At 40.7% G+C, this 20,196-nt stretch overlaps 1 protein-coding gene across 7 annotated transcripts in view; it reads right to left on the minus strand.

The window, feature by feature from the left end:
* Nucleotides 1-20,196, minus strand: part of LOC145343183 (single-stranded DNA-binding protein 2) — a 406,347-nt gene that overhangs the window by 45,932 nt on the left and 340,219 nt on the right. For all 7 annotated transcript variants that reach the window (XM_080189193.1, XM_080189192.1, XM_080189190.1 and 4 more), the window contains 3 exons: nucleotides 12,416-12,464; nucleotides 11,091-11,126; nucleotides 2,513-2,567 (listed from right to left, as the gene is read on the minus strand). In XM_080189193.1, coding sequence (XP_080045319.1) covers nucleotides 2,513-2,567; nucleotides 11,091-11,126; nucleotides 12,416-12,464 — 140 coding nt within the window. The remainder of the gene's footprint in view (nucleotides 1-2,512; nucleotides 2,568-11,090; nucleotides 11,127-12,415; nucleotides 12,465-20,196) is intronic.

The raw sequence follows: 20,196 nt of genomic DNA on the forward strand, positions 1-20,196 counted from the left end.
AAAGGTTATGGGGATAAGGCGGGAAAGTGGTTGAGGATTGCCACATCAGGTCAATCATGATCTCATTGAAGAATGGAGCAGACTCAATGTGCCAAATGGTCTACATCTGTTCCTATGTCTTAATGGTCTTATTGTAAGTTCTCCGATGGTGAGGTTTCCTGCCACGCCAACACTGAAGTCAGTGCAGAATGCATCACTCTCCCAATCAGGATTGCCCAATGGCCAGTTAACAGTCTGCAGGGGAGGGGTGGAGAGGAGAGGAATGGAGAGGGGTACACAGTAAGCTGACAGGGGAGTGGGGGGGGGGGGGGGGGGGTTACGATTTAAATGGTAGGGGGAAGGGATCAACAGGTGGCCCAGATGTTGCAGGGAGCGACGCCCATTCTAGAAAATAATGGAGGTGCCCTCATTCCTCTGCTTCCTGAGCAGGGTAACCTGCTGGGCTTTTGCCCCATCTCAGAGCTCTTCCTGCCAAGAAGAAAATTGAGGCGAGGATGGGAAGCACCCCGAGTGCAGGGTGTCGAAATTTGCTGATGACACCAAGATTGGGGGAAAGGCAAATTGTGCGGAGGGTGTGGAGAGTCTGCAGAAGGAGCTAGATAGGCTGGGCGAATGGGCCAGGAAATGGCAAATGGAATTTAATGTTGGCAAGTGCGAGGTGGTCCACTTTGGTAGGAAGAATGGTAGGAAGGACTATTACTTACGTGGCGAAAAACTGCAGCAGGCGACGGTGCAGAGGGACCTCGGGGTCCTTGTGCATGAGTCGCAAAAACCCAGCTTGCAGGTGCAGCAGGTGGTCAGGAAGGCAAATGGGATGCTGGCCTTCATAGCGAGGGGGATTGAATATAAAAGTAGGGAGGTCTTGCTGCAGCTGTATAGGGCATTGGTGAGGCCGCAGCTGGAGTACTGTGTGCAGTTTTGGGCGCCGCACCTGCGCAAGGATATTTTGGCCCTGGAGGGAGTGCAGAGGAGGTTTACTAGGCTGATACCGGAGTTGAGGGGATTGAGCTATGAGGAGAGGCTGAATAAACTAGGCTTGTACTCGTTAGAGTTTAGAAGAATGAGGGGAGATCTCATTGAGACATATAAGATGATGAATGGGATGGATAAGATAGAGGTGGAGAGACTCTTCCCGCTCAAAAAAGACAGTAGGACTAGGGGGCACAGCCTCAAGATAAAGGGGAAGCGGTTTAGAACGGAGTTGAGGAGGAACTTCTTCACTCAAAGGGTGGTGAATCTCTGGAATTCTCTGCCCGTTGAAGTGGTGGAGGCTGCCTTGCTAAATATTTTTAAGAAGCGGGTTGATGGGTTTTTGATAAGAGAGGGGATTAAGGGTTATGGGGAGAGGGCAGGAAAGTGGAACTGAGCCACGACAGATCAGCCATGATCTTATTGAATGGCGGGGCAGGCTCGAAGGGCTAGATGGCCTACTCCTGCTCCTATTTCTTATGTTCTTATGTTCTTAAGTGGCCATTTAAAGACTGCAGTTGGGGCTTGAGTGGGTGTGCAACTAAGGACTCACCTGCTGTCAAACTGCAGATAGGTTGTTGGTGGGATGGTGATGGGAAGGCCACAGGGCTCTGTAAAAGTCTGCCCCTTGCGTAATTAAGTTTGTTTTACTTAAATGAGTTTCCAACATGCTATATGCTTTTTCATGTTTGCTTTTAAATCAGTTGAGAAATGAAAGATTACTTATAAAACCTAATGAAAGTCTTTGACAGTATGGCTCTCCCTAAAGGCATATAAATTTATTTTTGTGAAGTAGTTGCATTAAAGGACTTTGCTATTGAGCCTTGTGGTAATGAATTGACTAAGTGAAACATGGAAGAGAGGATATGTGTAATAGAGTTGGGCAAGGTGATTTGTTCGGAGGGTTACATATCCCGTGGTGATAATTCTTTCCACAGTCTCTGTTGTGTGTCACCTGTATGATTTGAATAACCAAGGTTTACCGGCATAGGTCTATCTCTTCACCAAAACTTGTTCAAGCTAACAGGTGGCTGATGAGTGGGAAGGTGCGGAAGTTTGACGTTAAAGAACAGTTGTCCACAACCAATTACATTGTCATGAGGGGCTTTGGGAGAGTCTCACAGTGGAAAGCTGAGAGAGTCAGCAGCAAGTATTGGTCAGATATGGGAGCTAAAACTTGGCTGCCCTGGTTCTCCAACTAGTGTGCCTTGCTATGAATATTTGGGCCCAAAATTAACCCTAAAATTTCAAACAAAAATAACAATTTACTTCTTACTGGCACTAGTTTACTTCAAAAGGGTTCAGAACATTTTGCAATATTGCAGCTTTTTAAAAAAGGCTAATGATATATGTTTACTTCCCATTGATTCCTTGTAATCAAGTAATCTAATAACTCAGATATATAAAACCCAAAACACTTTTAATTCCATGTTTGCAATTAAATTCCTTACAGCAGCAACAAATGCATATTAATTACTCATCAAATTCTACAATATTCTAGAATGACAAACAAAACAGAAGCACACAAGGCAACCCTTTTTACCTCCTGGGCTAGGCATGATGGGAGTTCCTGGAGGCCCTCCACCACCAGGGGGTCCCTGCAAAACAATAGTCATCAGGAATTTAGTATGCACAATACTCATCTGAAATGTGTTCGATATAATCTGCTAATTAAGTAGAACCATGAACTTCTTTGTGTTTATAGCCATGTCTAAAATAAAATCAGCTAATCTGTGCTTCACAGCACTGGTTTATTTTTTTCTAAAAGACTGGCACTATACATATAAATCTACACAGCCAGATGCTACTACTGGTCTCAGTACCTCTGTGCTGGGCAAGAGGGAGGAATTAGCAATGGTCCCTCTCCTGATTATTATCCAGTGACCTCTGCAAGAAAGTGTGTAAAGTGAGTGTCAGGATCAAGCTGATCTATGATTATTCTTACAGTTCAATAGCCTAGCAACGCTCACTGTCTAAGCATGCATATGGTAAATGGCCATTTGAGTCTGGACCAGAAACTATCTGTGCTCGTGAAGCTGCACTTTACTAAGAGTGAATTGCTCCAAGATGGGAGGAAAAGGTTGCCCAAGAAGAATATCCTTTTAACAAATGTGAATAACTGATCTGATGAATGTCAAATATCTTTTTCATGGTAATACTTGCTTATTTAAAAATAACAATTTATAAAGCACCTCTAGTCATGACATCCCAAAGTGCTTTACAGCCAATGAAGTACATTTGAAGTCATTGTTCTAATTTAGGAAACATGGTAGCTAATTTGTACACTGTCAAATTTCACAAACAGCAATAAGGTAATGACTGGGTACTCTGGTTTGAGTGATGCTGCTTTGGAAATAAACATTGGCTAGGACATAGGGAAAGTCCTGTGCTCTTCTTTAAACAGTGTCATAATAACATTCTGAAGGATGGCACATCAGATGGTGCAGCATTCCCTCTGTATCATGCAGAATTTGCCAACCATGAATTAGATGCTGAAATCTTTAATTTTGAACTTTGTAACAGTTGAAATTTCTGTACAGTATGTAAAATTGTACAAGAACTGGTCTAGAGGGAAAAACATTAATATAGCAGACAATCAAGTTCAGTATCATTATAGAAGCAACATCCTTTGTCTTCAACTGTGACAGCTGAACGTATACCTAATCCACACGGACTACAGCAGTTCAAGGAGGTGTCTCACCACCACCTTCTGAGGAGGAACTTCTTCACTCAAAGGGTGGTGAATCTCTGGAATTCTCTGCCCGTTGAAGTGGTGGAGGCTACCTCGCTAAGTATTTTTAAGACGCAGGTTGATGGGTTTTTGATAAGAGAGGGGATTAAGGGTTATGGGGAGAGGGCGGGAATGTGGAACTGAGCCACGACAGATCAGCCATGATCTTATTGAATGGCGGGGCAGGCTCGAAGGGCTAATTGGCCTACTCCTGCTCCTATTTCTTATGTTCTTACAACTGGGGATGGGCAACAAGTGCTGGCCAAGCTAGTGACATACTGTGAAAGAATAAATATATGAAGTAGATGCCAGGAAACACCAATGCCAATTCAATTTTGGAGTTCCAACATGCATAAATCACTTGAGCTTGGTTTATGACATTAGTGAAGTTTCTTGGTTAAGTCATTTTCTTGTAACTGTATAAATGCAAATTTTTTTTTAACAGTTTGCCAGAAATACAATCATTCTAGTTTGAACCACATTACTTAATCACAGAATCTTATACCTGTCTGATGGCTGGGATTGTGATATCACAACTTCAGACGCTGCACTCCTTGTGCATTTTAAATTTATTTTTAACTCAAACTCAGTTGGAAAAGAGCAGTGTCCTTACAAACACTGCAACTGCATGTTGAGCAGAAAAATCAAACCTGACATTCCAATGTAGTACTGAGTGAGTGCCTCACTGTTAAAAGAGCCTCCTTTCAAGTGACAGGTTAAATTGAAACTCTGTCTGCTCTCTCAAGTAGACGTAAAACACCCCATGGCACTATTTTTAAGAAGAACAATGGGATTTATCACCAATATACCAGATGACATTTAACCCTCAATCAACATCAGGAGAAAAGATTATCTAGTCATTATCATACTGCTGTTTAGAAGAGATTAGTTGTGCATAAATTGGCTGACACATTTCCTACATGACAATGGTGAATATACTTCAAAGGTACATAACTGGTTGCAAAATGCTTTGTCTTGTCCTGTGATCATGAAAAACTTCAAATAAATGTATGTCTCTCTTTATCTGGTGTTATTTTCTCCATCAGAATCAATACATCACATCTCCTGTGTCAAATACGCTTATATGCATATCTTATGTCACCCTTGGACTTGCTTGAAGTTTCTAACTGATAAAATAACTGAACAGGTAGAGAATGTGTGAATCAACAAATGGCGACAGGAATATTACCATAAAATCATTAACGTCATTGATACTATAGCATTTTCTGTCCTTATAATATGCTAACAACATTTATATTACAGCAGTGAATATACTTGAAAAGTGTTGGATCTCAAACAATGACAAGTCAGAGTACAGGAATGAGGTAGAGAATCTGATGAACTGGTGCGGCAAGAATAATGTCTCCCTCAATATCAACAAAACGAAGGAGATTGTCATCGACTTCAGGAAGCGCAAAGGAGAACATGCCCCTGTCTATATCGACGGGGACGAAGTAGAAAAGATTGAGAGCTTCAAGTTTTTAGGTGTCCAGATCACCAACAACCTATCCTGGTCCCCCCCACACTGATAGTATAGTTAAGAAAGCCCACCAACACTTCTACTTTTTCAGAAGACTAAGGAAATTTGGCATGTCAGCTATGACTCTCACCAACTTTTACAGATGCACCATAGAAACCATTCTTTCTGGTTGTATCACAGCTTCGTATGGCTCCTGCGCTGCCCAATATTGCAAGGAACTACAGAAGGTCGTGAATGTAGACAATCCAGCCTCCCATCCATAGACTCTACTGACACTTCCCACTGCCTTGGCAAAGCAGCCAGCATAATTAAGGACCCCATGCACCCTGGACATTTTCTTTTCCACCTTCTTCCCGTCGGGGAAAAAGATACAAGAGTCTGAGGTCACGTACCAACCGACTCAAGAACTGTTTCTTCCCTGCTGCTGTCAGACTTGTGAATGGACTTACCTTGCATTAAGTTGATCTTTCTCTACACCCTAACTATGACTGTAATCTGCATTCTGCACTCTCTCGTTCCCTTCTCTATGAACGGTATGCTTTATCTATATAGCATGCAAGAAATAATAGTTTTCACTGTATACTAATACATGTGACAATAATAAATCAAACAAAGTGAATGGGACATCATGAGATTATGAAATACGCTTTGTAAAAAGAAGTTTTTCTTTTTTTCCAATGAAAGCAGGGAGTCATTCCTTCTGACTTTTTCTCTAGTGAAAGCCTTAGTTTCAAGAAACATAAACTTGTGGTGTCTGTGACAAATCAGTGCCTGCATTTCCATAAGTGGTAAGTTATTGATTTTGTTCCATCCCTCCCATTTTTTGTTCTGTATTTTGTGATATTGATGCTATTTGTTATAATCAACTCTGAAGGTATCACATTCAGTCACTGTACACAAAATCTGCAGTGAACAACTTAGGAGCCAATATTAATGTTTCACCTGAGGGTTACTACTTTGCTCCTGATGTATTTTGTGAGGCACATCTGGCTAAACCACTTCAACGTACTCCAAGTGGAATCTAAGCTGTGCAATTAAAATTGTTTAAATCCACCTGCCAATAATAAGTTTCAACATTCTGCATATTGTTTAAAACAATTAAACTGATCTGGTGTTAAGAAAATGCAAACCACTGTCAATACTTCTGGAATGAAGGGGTTACGGGGCGAAAAACTGCAGCAGGCGACGGTGCAGAGGGACCTCGGGGTCCTTGTGCATGAGTCGCAAAAACCCAGCTTGCATGTGCAGCAGGTGGTCAGGAAGGCAAATGGGATGCTGGCCTTCATAGCAAGGGGGATTGAATATAAAAGTAGGGAGGTCTTGCTGCAGCTGTATAGGGCATTGGTGAGGCTGCAGCTGGAGTACTGTGTGCAGTTTTGGGCGCCGCACCTGCGCAAAGATATTTTGGCCTTGGAGGGAGTGCAGAGGAGGTTTACTAGGCTGATACCGGAGTTGAGGGAGTTGAGCTATGAGGAGAGGCTGAATAAACTGGGCTTGTACTCGTTAGAGTTTAGAAGAATGAGGGGAGATCTCATTGAGACGTATAAGATGATGAATGGGATGGATAGGATAGAGGTGGAGAGACTCTTCCCGCTCAAAAAAGACAGTAGGACTAGGGGGCACAGCCTCAAGATAAAAGGGGGGCGGTTTAGAACGGAGTTGAGGAGGAACTTCTTCACTCAAAGGGTGGTGAATCTCTGGAATTCTCTGCCCGTTGAAGTGGTGGAGGCTGCCTCGCTAAATATTTTTAAGACGCGGGTTGATGGGTTTTTGATAAGAGAGGGGATTAAGGGTTATGGGGAGAGGGCGGGAAAGTGGAACTGAGCAGCGACAGATCAGCCATGATCTTATTGAATGGCGGGGCAGGCTCGAAGGGCTAGATGGCCTACTCCTGCTCCTATTTCTTATGTTCTTATGTTCTAGTAGGAGAGGCGAGAGTGAGGGCAAGGAACTTTAAATTGCTTGACCTTTTGTGCACTCATACAGATTAAAGTCATTGTAACAATTACAGACCAGTCTGATTAGGGGCCTGTAACTTTTTTTTTTAAAGTAGACAAGTATGAAGTCAGTTGCTCACTAGGAGAATAAAGCCTTAAGATTTCATAAAAGCAAATTACTGTGGATGCTGGAATCCGTAACCAAAAGAAACAATGCTGGAAATCTCAGCAGGTCTGGCAACATCTGTAAGGAGGGAAAAGAGCTGACATTTCGAGTCCAGGTGATCCTCTCTCAAAGCCCTTTGGGGACTCGAAACGTCTTCTTACCGATGCTGCCAGACCTGCTGAGATTTTCCAGCATTTTCTCTTTTGGCCTTTAGATTTCATGGTTTTAAACAAACAAATACAAAGTCAGGAAAATACAATTCATATTTATCCAATACTCTAACAATAAACAAAGTAAATATGAATTAACCAGCAAAATGTGTCAAACACACTATACTGTACATTAAATGGCAGATGCGACCAAGAAAGATCTTGCAAACTTTTCAGCTACTAAATCTTGTTAAAACTCTTTCTCTCTCACAAGGTTTTCAATTCTTCAGTTTTGAAGATCTAGGTTGGGGTTTTCTGGCCATGCGTGCCCTGAAACTGAAAAATCCCACCTGAGGTTAACGGACTTTTGCATAGTCTGCCCCCTGCCCACTACGATTCCCGTGGCGGGAGGGATAGGAAAACTGCGCCCCCCACCCTCCCCCGCAGCCTCTGAATTCTCTCAACTGTCGCTCTCATCTAGACTGCCTCAATGACTACTCATTGCTCAATGGTCCTGGCAACCACTAAAACAGCATTTTAGGTACCTTAAGTTCACAAGATGAACCATGAGCAAGATATTCATCATAATGCTTACTGAAAGCCCATAAGCCTGACATTCTGCTTTAAGCATCTAGTTCAAACTACTGCCACTGTTTCAAAGTTAAAAAAACCTGATCTAAATAATTTCATACTGTCATCATGTAATTATCCAACTACATAAATAATTAGCTGAAATTTATGGGATGAATTTTTCAAACGGTGGCATTTCCTGCCGTACCTCTGAAAATGTTGGCAGGTTACTCACCTTTGCTCCTGATGGTTGCCCGAGTGCTATTTAATTGTCGGGCAGTTAGTGGAAGGGGATGGGCCATCTTCTCTATGTGGGGAGAAAATTCAGTCTCAGAGAGCTGCCAGCCATCTAATTGTCTGGTAGCCCTGTAGTCCATCAGCATATCTGGTGGTCGCTGTTGGGACTCCTGTGAACAAAGTGCTAGGAAGCCAGGATACTAGGAAGTCCAGAGTCCCTTATCAGGGCCAAGAAAGGTCATGACATGGGTGAGGGATGGGGGGATGGTTTGGGAAAGGAGTCCTGTGAGAGAGGTGACCATCCCATTCCCCATTCCCTCCCAAGGTCCTGACAGGCTAACTTGCTGATTGATTCTACATCCAACAGGGCAGCCCTACACTCGGCAGTCCGGTCGCATCCCGTAATGATGGAAAATTAAGCAACTAGCTGGATAAGGACTTTCGACAAATATCCCCAACCTCAGTGATGGAAGGATCCCATCATGTCTGTACAAATGAAAGCCTGAAGCATTTGCATTCATCTTCAGCGAAAAGTGCCAAGTGGATCATTCATCTTAGCCTCCTTTTGGTCCCCAACATCGCAGATGCCAATCTTTACCCAATTCGATTTGTTCCATATGATAGTTGAAGGTACTGGTTGCATTGAAGGCAATGGTCCCTGATAACATTCTGGCAATAGTGAAGATTTGCACCCCTTGACAAATTACAAAATTGGCAGCTATTGTGCAATGTGGAAAATTGCCCAGGTACATTCTGTATACAAAAAACAAGGTGATCCAACTAATGACTGCCCCATCAGTCTACACTTGATTATCAGCGAAGTGATGGAAGGTGTCATCAACAATGCTATTAAGCGGTACTTAGTTAATAACTTTACCTGTTCACTAACACTCAGTTTAGGTTCTGCCAGGGCCACACAGGTCCTGACCTCATTATAGCATGATCCAAACATGGTCAAAAGAATTTAACAAGGAGTGAAATGAGAGTAACATCACGGTGGCATTTGTCCAAGTGTACCAAGGAGCCTTTATTGAAGTTAATGGGAGTCAAGTGGAAAATTCTCCACTGGTTGGAGTCATACCTGACACAAAGGAAAACTGATATTGGAAACCAATCACTTCAGTCCCAGGACATCGCTGCAGGAGTTCCTCAGGATGGTGCCTAAGGCCCAACCATCTTCACCTGTTTCATTAATGACCTTCCCTTCACCTTCAGAGGTGGGAATGTCCACAAACTATTGCGCAATGTTCCACACCATTTGCAACTCTTCGGATACTGAAGTACTCCGTGTGAATATGTGGCAAGATTTGGGCTAATAAATAGGAAGTAACATTCGTGCCACATAAATGCCAGGCAATGACCATCTTGAACAAGAGAGAATCTAACTTGCCTGGATGAGTTCAGCTCCAAAAGAGGCTCAAAATATCCCAGGACAAGGCAGCTTGCTTGACTGACATTCCATCCACCACCACTTTCAAACTCCCCTCTGAGATGCAAACAATCCTGATTTAGAATTAGATCACCATTCCATCTGCCGCTGGGTCAAAACGCTGGAACTCCCTTCCTAACATTACTGCAGGTGTTCCTGCAATACATTAATTTCAGCAGTTCCATAAGGCAGCACACCACCACCTTCTTCTCAAGGGCACTTCGCAATGGGCAACAAATGCAGGTCAAACCAGTAAAGCCCTTATTGAAAACAATGGCCCTCACCTCCTCTCAGCAGTCTAAAATTTGCAGGTGGCAGGGCGTGATCCTTAAGTGGCAATTATTTGGCCAATTAAAGACCTCAATTGGTGCAAGGACTGGTAGACTATCTTAGGCCTCACCAGCCCCACGTAAAATTGCGGTAAGATCAGGGGAGAAAGGACATTCGCAGGATCTTACAGGCCTGTGCCTTCAAGCCTGTTGGTAGAAGTCTGTAAAATACTGCCCTATGAGGGCAGGTAAAAAAAGCTATAAATAAGGCTTTGTTACAAAGCTTAATTTACCAGGGTAGATGTAATACTCTCTTGTTTCAGCAGCGTTGGTCACTTCAATAAGCAGATTCAGTATCTTACTTTCAGGACAGCAGAACCCTTGGGTGTAATAACAGGACCCATATGGTCCAAAATATGCATCAAGACGTTAGTGAAAAAAAACAAGACTTTGGTGCCTCTTCTTAAAATATCATAACAGACTTTCTATTTGGCACAAACTGTATTAAGCTATGTGCTTCTCTTTTTAGCTAGTTATCAAGGGGACACAACTTGAGTGAATCAGTTTAGAGGTCCTTTTCTGCTAGTGTACTGAATACCACATTTGTAACCTGGGACACCGTCATAGAATTCACAAAACCTGCCACAAGACAGTGTCCTATTGTGTGACAATCCCAGAGTCAAATTGATGGCATTACGTTTCAGAGTTTCCTCCACCACATGGCACACATTTTGATGTTGAATCTGAATATTGTACTGTTTACTGACAGTGGGCACATAAAATGAGTACAAACTATTTTTAGTAAATGAACTTTCTACTATTTAAGCAATTTTGATGTTGCTCAAATTTAAATATGCAAACGCCTGGTTGCCAGCAATGTGTTGTCTTTTCTTGTTTATTATCGAAGACTATTGCCACAGCACCATATGCTGATGCATAACAGTTCTCAGAGCAATTTTGACCAGACTGATTACTGATTTACTAATCAACATCAACATATGCACTATGAATGCCAGACAAAACAACCAAACACAAAAATCAGATGTTCACTTCTCAGCCAAAACACTTGGCACTGCTGTTAACATCTGGCCAACTATTTCCACATTTGGAACTAAACAGCGTAACCCACAAAGAACAGTAAAATGCCACTCACCACATAATTGCCAGGTGATGCTGATGAATATGGTATCTGTAACAAAAAATAACTGTCAATTCATCTTTTCTCCCTTTCCAATTTCACTGTTAAAGCCGAAATCAGAAAGAAGTTGTGAACAAGTAATCCACAATAATTGGACAAAGACTGACATTACTTTATTGATATGTTACCGGCCATAAATAAACTATATGAGTATTTTGGTCTCTCTCTATGGGTTTTAATTACAAATATGTTTTAAACATGATTATCACTATTCAGGTAGACAAAGTGAAATTTTGTACAAATTTATGTCTGTAAATAGACTTTGATTCCGAAGCCTCAGCTCATTTGAACCATCACTGACAATACTGATGCTGTTAAGACACAAATATTGAAAAGCTGAACATTCTGCAATTACTAAATCCATTACCAACCTGCCATTTTCTTGGCAGTTTTTGTCTGTGATCAGTTTGCCATTGCTTTCCACCATCAGGGGCAGGGCAAGGAAGCAGATCCCAAGTCTACCTCAGGCGGAACGGGAATCAAAGCTGTGCTGCAAGTATCATTCTGAACTACGTACCAGCCATCTAACCACCAGCCCTAATTTACTTAATGTGTACTAGAAAAAGAAAGGTCAAATTTCTGTTCCCGACCAATGTATTTGAAGATGGCGGGAGGCACCTTCAAATAAATAAAATGGCTGGCCAGCCCGCCACCTTCCCACCCACCCCTGATTTGTTCCACCATATTATAGGGGAATGGATAAGGAGCCCACCCTTGGGCCTTTTAAGGCCCTTAAGTGGACAAGAATATACCACTTAAGTGGACAAGAATATACCACTTAAGTGGCCTCATGCCATCTCCGCCACAATTTTCTGACCCGTGGGGGAAGATGGCAGATTTGAGAACGGTGGCATACGTCCCACTGTGCCCATCTGGGGGTTGGGGGGGGTGGGGGTTACACTCCCCACAATATAGTATCCCCTTCCAAACAAATAACTGAGGGAAATGTTCAAAATTCACTAAAAATGCCAAATCAGTACCAAGTTTCCAGGAACCAAAGAACACTGGAACCAAACAGAAGGAAGAATTGAGTTTCAAAAGGAGAAGAAAATATATAAATGAGATTCCATTTACTGTTGGACCACATTGCTACTTGCTTGCCTAGAGAAGTTGTTTTTTTTTAAATGATGGAGTAATTATTACAATAGTGAAAGGAGTATTTTTATAATACAGGGAATAATATTTCAGCAGGTGCATCACAGCTAACCACTTAAATGCATAGAGGCTACAGGTGCATTCCTTGCTGTGTGGGGGTCACACGAGCATTAAGACATACTTACTGAGTTGGCATTAGGTGGATTTGGCCATGGTCGACCGCCTCCGGGACCCCTGCAATAAACAGTGACAGATGGAGTTTTAATTCAAATAACCAAATAGTCTTTGGCACTCTACCAGCAAGCAATCCATGCTACTGAGAAACAAAATGTTACTGTCTCACTGGCAACAACAGCCTTCCCAGTAATCCCCTCCCTGATGCAAATGCAATCATTTTTATACAGTTTTCTGCCATTTTCTCAAATGTCATTCAAGTAAGCAGTTCTCAGATTGTATCATCATGAAAGCACAATATCTATCGTCTGATTCATATATGGACGCTTTCACAAAAGAACTGTGGAAACACAAAGATCAACGGTTGAGAAAATGGCAACTCAAACAGTGAACCACCATTGGCAGATATTTAAATAGAAAATAGTGAAGATATAGGTTAAATATATTCCTTGGAGTAAGCAGTGTTTGTCAAAGGCTGGGTTTCCATGGATAAAAGCAGAAGAGGCAAATGATCAATTTAGAGTACATAATTTGGAAGAAAGCTTAGGAATTATGAAAGGTATAGAAGAGAAGGAAAGAGAGAGGTTAGATGGTAAAGAAAAATGGCAATGACTTTTTCGTAAAAAATAACTAAAAGGATCGTCAAAGAAGAGATGAGACCACTTAAAATGAGGGGGATCATCCTGTATTTGTGTATGGTGGAACACAGAAGATAGTAGGCCATTCAGCCCCAGGAACATGCTCCAGCATTCAATGAGATCATCGTTTATAAGCTTCTTAACTCAATCCAATGGTCTTGGCTCCATTTTTTTTACTCCCTTATCCAGTAAAATTGTATCAATCTCAGATTTAATATTATCTATTGAGCTAGCATGTACTTCTTTTTTGTGGGAGGGGTTTCCATACTTTTATCTTTTGCATGAAGAAGTGTTTTCTAATATCTCTCCTGTTTTGATTTTAATGTTATGTCCCTTTGCCCTAGGTTCTTCCGCCAGTAAAAAGTTTTGTTCTCACCATCATTCCACTTCCTTCGGCCCTCGATGTTGTGCTGAGCTATGTCCGAACCGAAGATCAAGCTATCCCACTCCCTATCATTCTGGTGTGCTCCATATGCCTATCCAATAACTGCCTGAAAGTTCCTAAAGTGTCCAACTCCACTATCACAGCAGGCAGTGCATTCCACACCCCATCCACTCTCTGAGTAAAGAATCTACCCCGGACTTCCCTCCTATATCTTCCACCATGAACCTTAAAGTTATGCCCCCTAGTAACAGCTACATCCACCTGAGGAATTCTCTGCACTTCTAGTTTATCTATCCCCCTCATCATCTTATAAATCTCTATTAAGTCACCTCTCATGCTCCTCCGCTCCAAAGAGAAAAGCCCCAGCTCCCCCAACCTTTCCTCATAAGACCTATCCTTCAAACCAGGCAGCATCCTGGTAAATCTCCTCTGCACTCTCTCCAATGCTTCCACATCCTTCTTATAGTGAGGTGACCAGAACTGAACACAATATTCCAAATGTGGTCTCACCAAGGTCCTCTACAGTTGCAGCATAACCTCATGGCTCTTAAACTCAAACCCCCTGTTAATAAATGCTAACACACTATAAGCCTTCTTCACAGCTCTATCCACTTGAGTGGCAACCTTCAGAGATCTGTGGATATGAACCCCAAGATCTCTCTGTTCCTCCACATTCTTCAGAACCCTGCCGTTGACCCTGTAATCCGCATTCAAGTTTGTCCTACCAAAATGAATCACCCTTATTTACCAAATCATTTTCCTTTCAAAATCCATAAAACATCAAATCACCCTTTAATTTTCTATATTTCAAAAAATACAAGCCTAGTTTCATGTAATCTGTCCTCAAAATCTAACCTTTGGACTCCTGGCAATATCCTGGTGAAACTGAGCTGCACCCCTTCCAAGGTCAATATATCCTTTCTAAGGTGCAATGATCAAAAGGGAAAGACAGAGATGCAGAACAAGTTCAATATTTACAGCAGGTGGAAAAAATGAAACTGAAGGGATCGGGGAAGTGCCACCAGTGCAGATAAATATTCAAAAAGAAACTGTACCAAAATTGATAAGGACATTAAATCAGAAAAGTCACAATGGTCAAATTAGGCTTTGGCTTGTGGACTAATTGCTTGTGTGGCATCGTGTCAAAAGCTTCACTGAAATTTAAAAATAGCACATAGAATTTAAGTGATCATAAAAACCCATCTTTTCCTTTAAAAACTCCAGTGAATTTATTGGAAGCAATCCTTCTTTCCTTTAACTCCATGGTGACTGATTTACATCATACTGTGCCTATCAGTTGTGAGATGTTTTCTTTTGGGAGACCATCCAATAATTTAACCACATTTTTACGACAATTCCATTTTAAATATTATTTCTTGTAGAGGCTCTTCCACAACCCCCTTAGACACATCCGCTGCCCCATTTTCATTTTTTTGTTAAAACTGAGTTGCAACCCTTTTTAAGGATCTCCATGTTTCATTCAGGCTTAAGTACACAGATAAAATGCTATACCTCTTTTCAGTTCGTTTTCTTCTACCCCGATAAACTGTTATGTTATAGAGTATATTTAGTCAACATGTGTCATTGTTGAATTACATCTTCATGATGTGCCCTGGATAATATTGTTTCCCCTGCCAGCAAAGATTTCCAGATTACAAATTTTATTCTCAAGAGTACTGGCATTCATCTATGGAACTCCAAGGCATTCATTTCCCTCACATCCTAGACTGGGCTCATTAATTTCGCCATTAGTTTGTCATGCGGTCATATCCTTATACTCCGTAGAGGGCAAATGTAAAGGATGAACATAACAAAATCTTGGCAAGAGAAGGGCTCATCATTGCAGGTCAACACAGATTTGAAACTAAAAGGCCTTTCATGCTTGACTATGATTTAATTTTTTTGCAAATCAGGATGCACAGATAAAGGGATTTTAATGAATGAAAATTGTGAGCAGTGTGTCACGATTTCCTGAACAAGGTGGCTGCTGGCCTAGGATTCTTGTATGTAGATGTTACGCATTTGAATTTTCAGAAACATTTCATTTGATGTCACATAAGTGACATTATGAAGGCACGGCATAAGGGAGTGCAGTCACATGAATAGATAGCTAGCCAGGGTACAGAAAGTGTTGCAAAAAAGAAATCTGTGGATAAATTAAGGAAAATATGCAGAAGCAGCCTTACGATAACAGTCAGGAACTTTAATTACCCAAAGATATTTTTTAATTCTTTAATGGGATGAACACGTCACTGGCATGAAAACCATTTGCAGTTCACTCCTAATAAATAACAGGTTGGGGTAAAGTAATATAAGTGGAAAATAAAGGTTGTGGAGAGCTTTAGAGATCTGCACAGAGATCTGATTGTTTCCTATTTATTTAAGTGATTTGGACACCAGCATAAGTAGAATTACAATAATAAATTAGAGGTCATGGCAAACTGTGAAGGAGAATGTAGGACATTATGCAATGATACTCACAAATATGCAGATTGGCAGGTGCATAAACATAAAATTAAAGGTAAATCATGTTTTTACAGTGCCATTTTACTGGAAATGCCAGTTTTACAGAATGAAGGTGACAGTTACTCATGCTGAGGCACTGGCTGCTCCCCTCAAACACATGAAATCACTTGAACACACACTGCCAATTCAATAAACAACATATTTATTTATCATGGCCTCCAAAGTTATTAATATCTTTGTGTATTTTACTATAATTCTAAGGGTGAGCTTTTTTTTAAGGAAAGAACTCAGCCCTGACCCATTTTGTAAAAACAGGATTGAGCTGTAGTGCATTCAGAGAAAATGAAAAGCGAAGGAAGAGTGACCTGAACGGTATGATTCAAAACCAGATGAAAACAGAGAGATGTAGGAGAATGCAGATACTTAGATCTCTAAAGATGGAAATACAATTAGAAAAGATTGTGGAAAGAAAAATGCCAAATATACATCAGGGTATTGAGCATAAGAGCAAGAAAATTAAGTGAAATTTGTAGAAAACACAGTTAACAAAGGCTCAAGATTATTGTTAGATAAACAGAAGGGAATATTAGAAAAAATAGTGGATGGCATGGTGGCACAGTGGTTAGCACTGCTGCCTCACCGCACCAGGGACCCAGCCTTGGGCGAGTGTGTGGAGTTGACATGTTCCCCCAGTGTCTGCATAGGTTTCCTCTGGGTGCTCTGGTTTCCTCCCACAGCCCAAAGATGAGCAGGTTAGGTGGATCGACCATGCTAAATTACCCCCCAGTGTCCAAAGATGTGTAGGTTAGGTGGATTAGGGTCGACAAATGTACAGGTTTACGGGCTGGGGTGAGGTGGGGTGGGCCTGGAAAAGATACTATCTCTGAGAATCAATGCAGAACCAAATGGGCCCCTGCTGCACTGTTGATTTTCTATAGGAAAGGCAAACAGTACATTATAATTTATAAAATAACTGAGTTAATATTTAAAATCAAAAATAATAAAACATGGGGAAGAGACAAGAAATAGGATTAACAGAGTATTACAAGCCTAGCTGATGCTAATACGTAACAACTTAGAGTGAGAGCTAGCTTAATAGATCCTAACTTTTTTTTGTTTAAAGAAACCATGGAGGTGAATTACTGAACGTATTCAGAAGAGTCTGCTTGTGTAATTGTAACACAAAGGCTAAAATGTTTATTAAATAAGAAAAATGAACTTTATTGCACAAAATGATTGGAAGGATTTCAATGCAAAACACCAGAAACTAATCCAAACTCACACTACTCTTTTTATCATAGAAATATCCTTATAGGGACACAACCTTGTAAAGAATTACCACAATCTCAACACCGAGGCTTCTTGCTTCAGCTGACTTTGGTTTTCTTCATTGGCTTTCTGAGTATTCACTGGAAGCTTTGTCTCCAGCTAGTATCTCTCCCTGAGACACCCCAAAACTACAATCCACATTCACTATTATTTCAATTTCACAGCAAGTTCCTTAAATGCAGTTTCCCAGCAGCCTTGAATAATTTCTTAGTCAAGAGTTTCAAACCGCTGCCTGAATTCTGTGGCATACACACATTGATTGATGGCCCTGTGTCTCTGCATGTCCCTCGACTCCTGTCAGTATGCATCAACACAGTTTTTCTGCTTTATTTTGTTTCCTAAATTCACTAAACTGCTAAGCCCTTTCTTGCCCTTCTCTTCATTCCAAGGGTGGTAAAACCTCTTTGAAAATGCATGTATACAAACAGACTACCGGACACCCAGCACAGAAAGGAACGCTGAACGAAACTAGAACCATATTTCACCTTTCTTAAACCACAAATACAAATTAAATATAAAGCTATATATTTTTCCTAATAAGAGCCAATACTCAAATGGGTGTGCTGAACCAAACAACATGCTTTTGTACTATAACTCCTATGTTTCAAAGAAACCAATTTGTTATATTGTCTGGAGGCAAATCTAAATAAAATTAACTGACTTTATTTATCATGGTGCAAACATGCAAACTCTAATCCATTTTTAAGTGTCTATTTCCAGTCATATTTTCCAAGCCACATTTATTTTACTAAGCCAGGTAGTTAATTGTTTAAAAAATTAAACGTAAAGCGTTTTGGGAGTGGAACTGAATCACTTTGTCAACTAGCTGTGGAATATATTGTCACGATCCTTGATCAGATCTCCATGCTTTGGTAAGATTCAATTAGAAAACAATAACATTTTGTTTAATGTAGGCAAACTTTGGTATTGAAGACAGTGATCAGTAAATAAAGCCACTAGCTTCCACAAACAAACAAGAATAAACTTTACAACAAAAAGGTCAGAAAGATAAAACGATTCATGATATCTATTTTATACCCTAACATTCCATCAGCATGCAAGTTGTGTTCATACACATCAGTCCACAACAGCCACTTCAGCGTGATTTCTCAACAACCTACCTAGACATCAGCAAACATTGGGAGTCAAACAATCTCACTAAGATTCTGTTTCCCTCACAAAGGATTCCAGACTTCATCTTTGAAGATCTAACCTGGAAATTCTCTTCAAAAGTTACTCCAACTCAGACGTCATCAACAATGGCATATATTACAGGTTTCAATCTTGTCTTCCAAGATTCTGTTCCTCTGGATTTTTAAGTAAACATTCAATGCTCAACACCAATTCAAAAGCACAACTTGAGCTCTTGGAGCTTGCCAAGCTACTGTTCCAATGCAGAATCTTTGACCCAGTGGTCTGCAGCATGGAGTCACCAAACTTTGGCCGTCTTCTTGGATCTTCAGTGCTTCTCCCTAGTCCTCTTCAATTATCAAGATCATCTTTGAGCCCTTTTCACTTAAAGTCTGCTACCCACAGTCCTTTCCCTATTTGAAACATGTTCCCTGCTCTTCTCTTTTTAACTTAACTGGGACCTCTCCCTGTCCCCTCCCGGCATTCCTCAATGACATTCCACTCCTCATAACCTGATCTGGGTTTTCACATCATTCTCATTCATGCAGGGGCAAGCTAAGTCCATAAAATGTGAAAATGTAGAATTGCGCATGTACAGTCTGCTCCCGGTCTGCCTACGCATAAAAACTCCAAGGTCCACCGAGAGTTGAAGTTCCCAACCTCTGTTCTCAAAACCCATGTAAACTTGATTTCATAACAATATTCAAAGCAGCTTACCAGAACAAAATGATAGAAAATATGAATAATTTGTACTCACAACATAAATAAATTATCAAAGTAAATAAGGCTGATATTTTGAGTTCAGATTGCTAACCAACAGCCTTGTCTGCCAGCAACAGAAATATTGTGGGTATGCTGCCAATTAATTTTAAAAGGTAAAAATTTACAGATAGTGTGCCATGATTTTGGCATTGGGGCAGGTTTCCTGCTGGTAACATTAACTTAGAAAATGCACCTAAATTTGTTGTATTTATCATATGTGGAGTGTGTTCGTGTCAGTACTTATGTAGTATAAGTGAATAGCTGCATTTATACATCAAGACGTTTAGCCAGCAAAACTGGAAATATGCCCATTCTAAGATTTAGATAATTCTACCAATTTTAAGGCTTGTAACATCATGGATTTTATTCCTTGACATCTTTTAAAATGGTTCAGTTTGAATTTCTGCTATTTGGGATTCTTTACAGCAAGGCAGTTGTTTGTGAGAAACACATTTAATTGTTTTATGGCTTAAGTGCCTAACAGTTGTATTCAGCAAATCTAATTGAAGAAATGGCTAAAAGTAGTTTGAACTTTAGAATGATACTTTACATTTAAACAGGCATGCATTGATTTAATTAACTATTTATATTTGTAAGGCAGGACATCTGTATTAGAGGGAAATCCTTCTATCTTCACTGGTAATATAGTATGAAGTGTTATTGACATAAGGATGCAACTTTGCTGGTAACTATTTTGTCTCTAAAGATAATGTATTATCTGTTAGCAATGGAATGGAAACTCTGAGGGCCCAAGGAGGTAACAGATAGAGCCGTGTCCCAGTTTGAGACCTATAAAGCAGGGATTGCAGAAGTGGGGATGACACAGCATGATTCACACCTTAAGCCAATGGAAGTGGTGAATTTGTACTATTTCCAAATAGAGAATCTGGAATAATGTAGACTGGAGAATAATAGTTGGAAAATGATAGGCCTCATTGACACAACTATACTATGGCTTCAATGGTATGATTCTCCTGGATCCAGTTCAACATCACTTCAAAGACGGTGAAGAGAAATACATTGAACATAAGAACATAAGAAATAGGAGCAGGAGTAGGCCATCTAGCCCTTCGAGCCTGCC

This window comes from Carcharhinus amblyrhynchos, chromosome 5 (genome assembly GCF_965287045.1).
Source record: "Carcharhinus amblyrhynchos chromosome 5, sCarAmb.v2.hapA, whole genome shotgun sequence".
In the NCBI taxonomy this organism is placed as follows: Eukaryota; Metazoa; Chordata; class Chondrichthyes; order Carcharhiniformes; family Carcharhinidae; genus Carcharhinus; species Carcharhinus amblyrhynchos.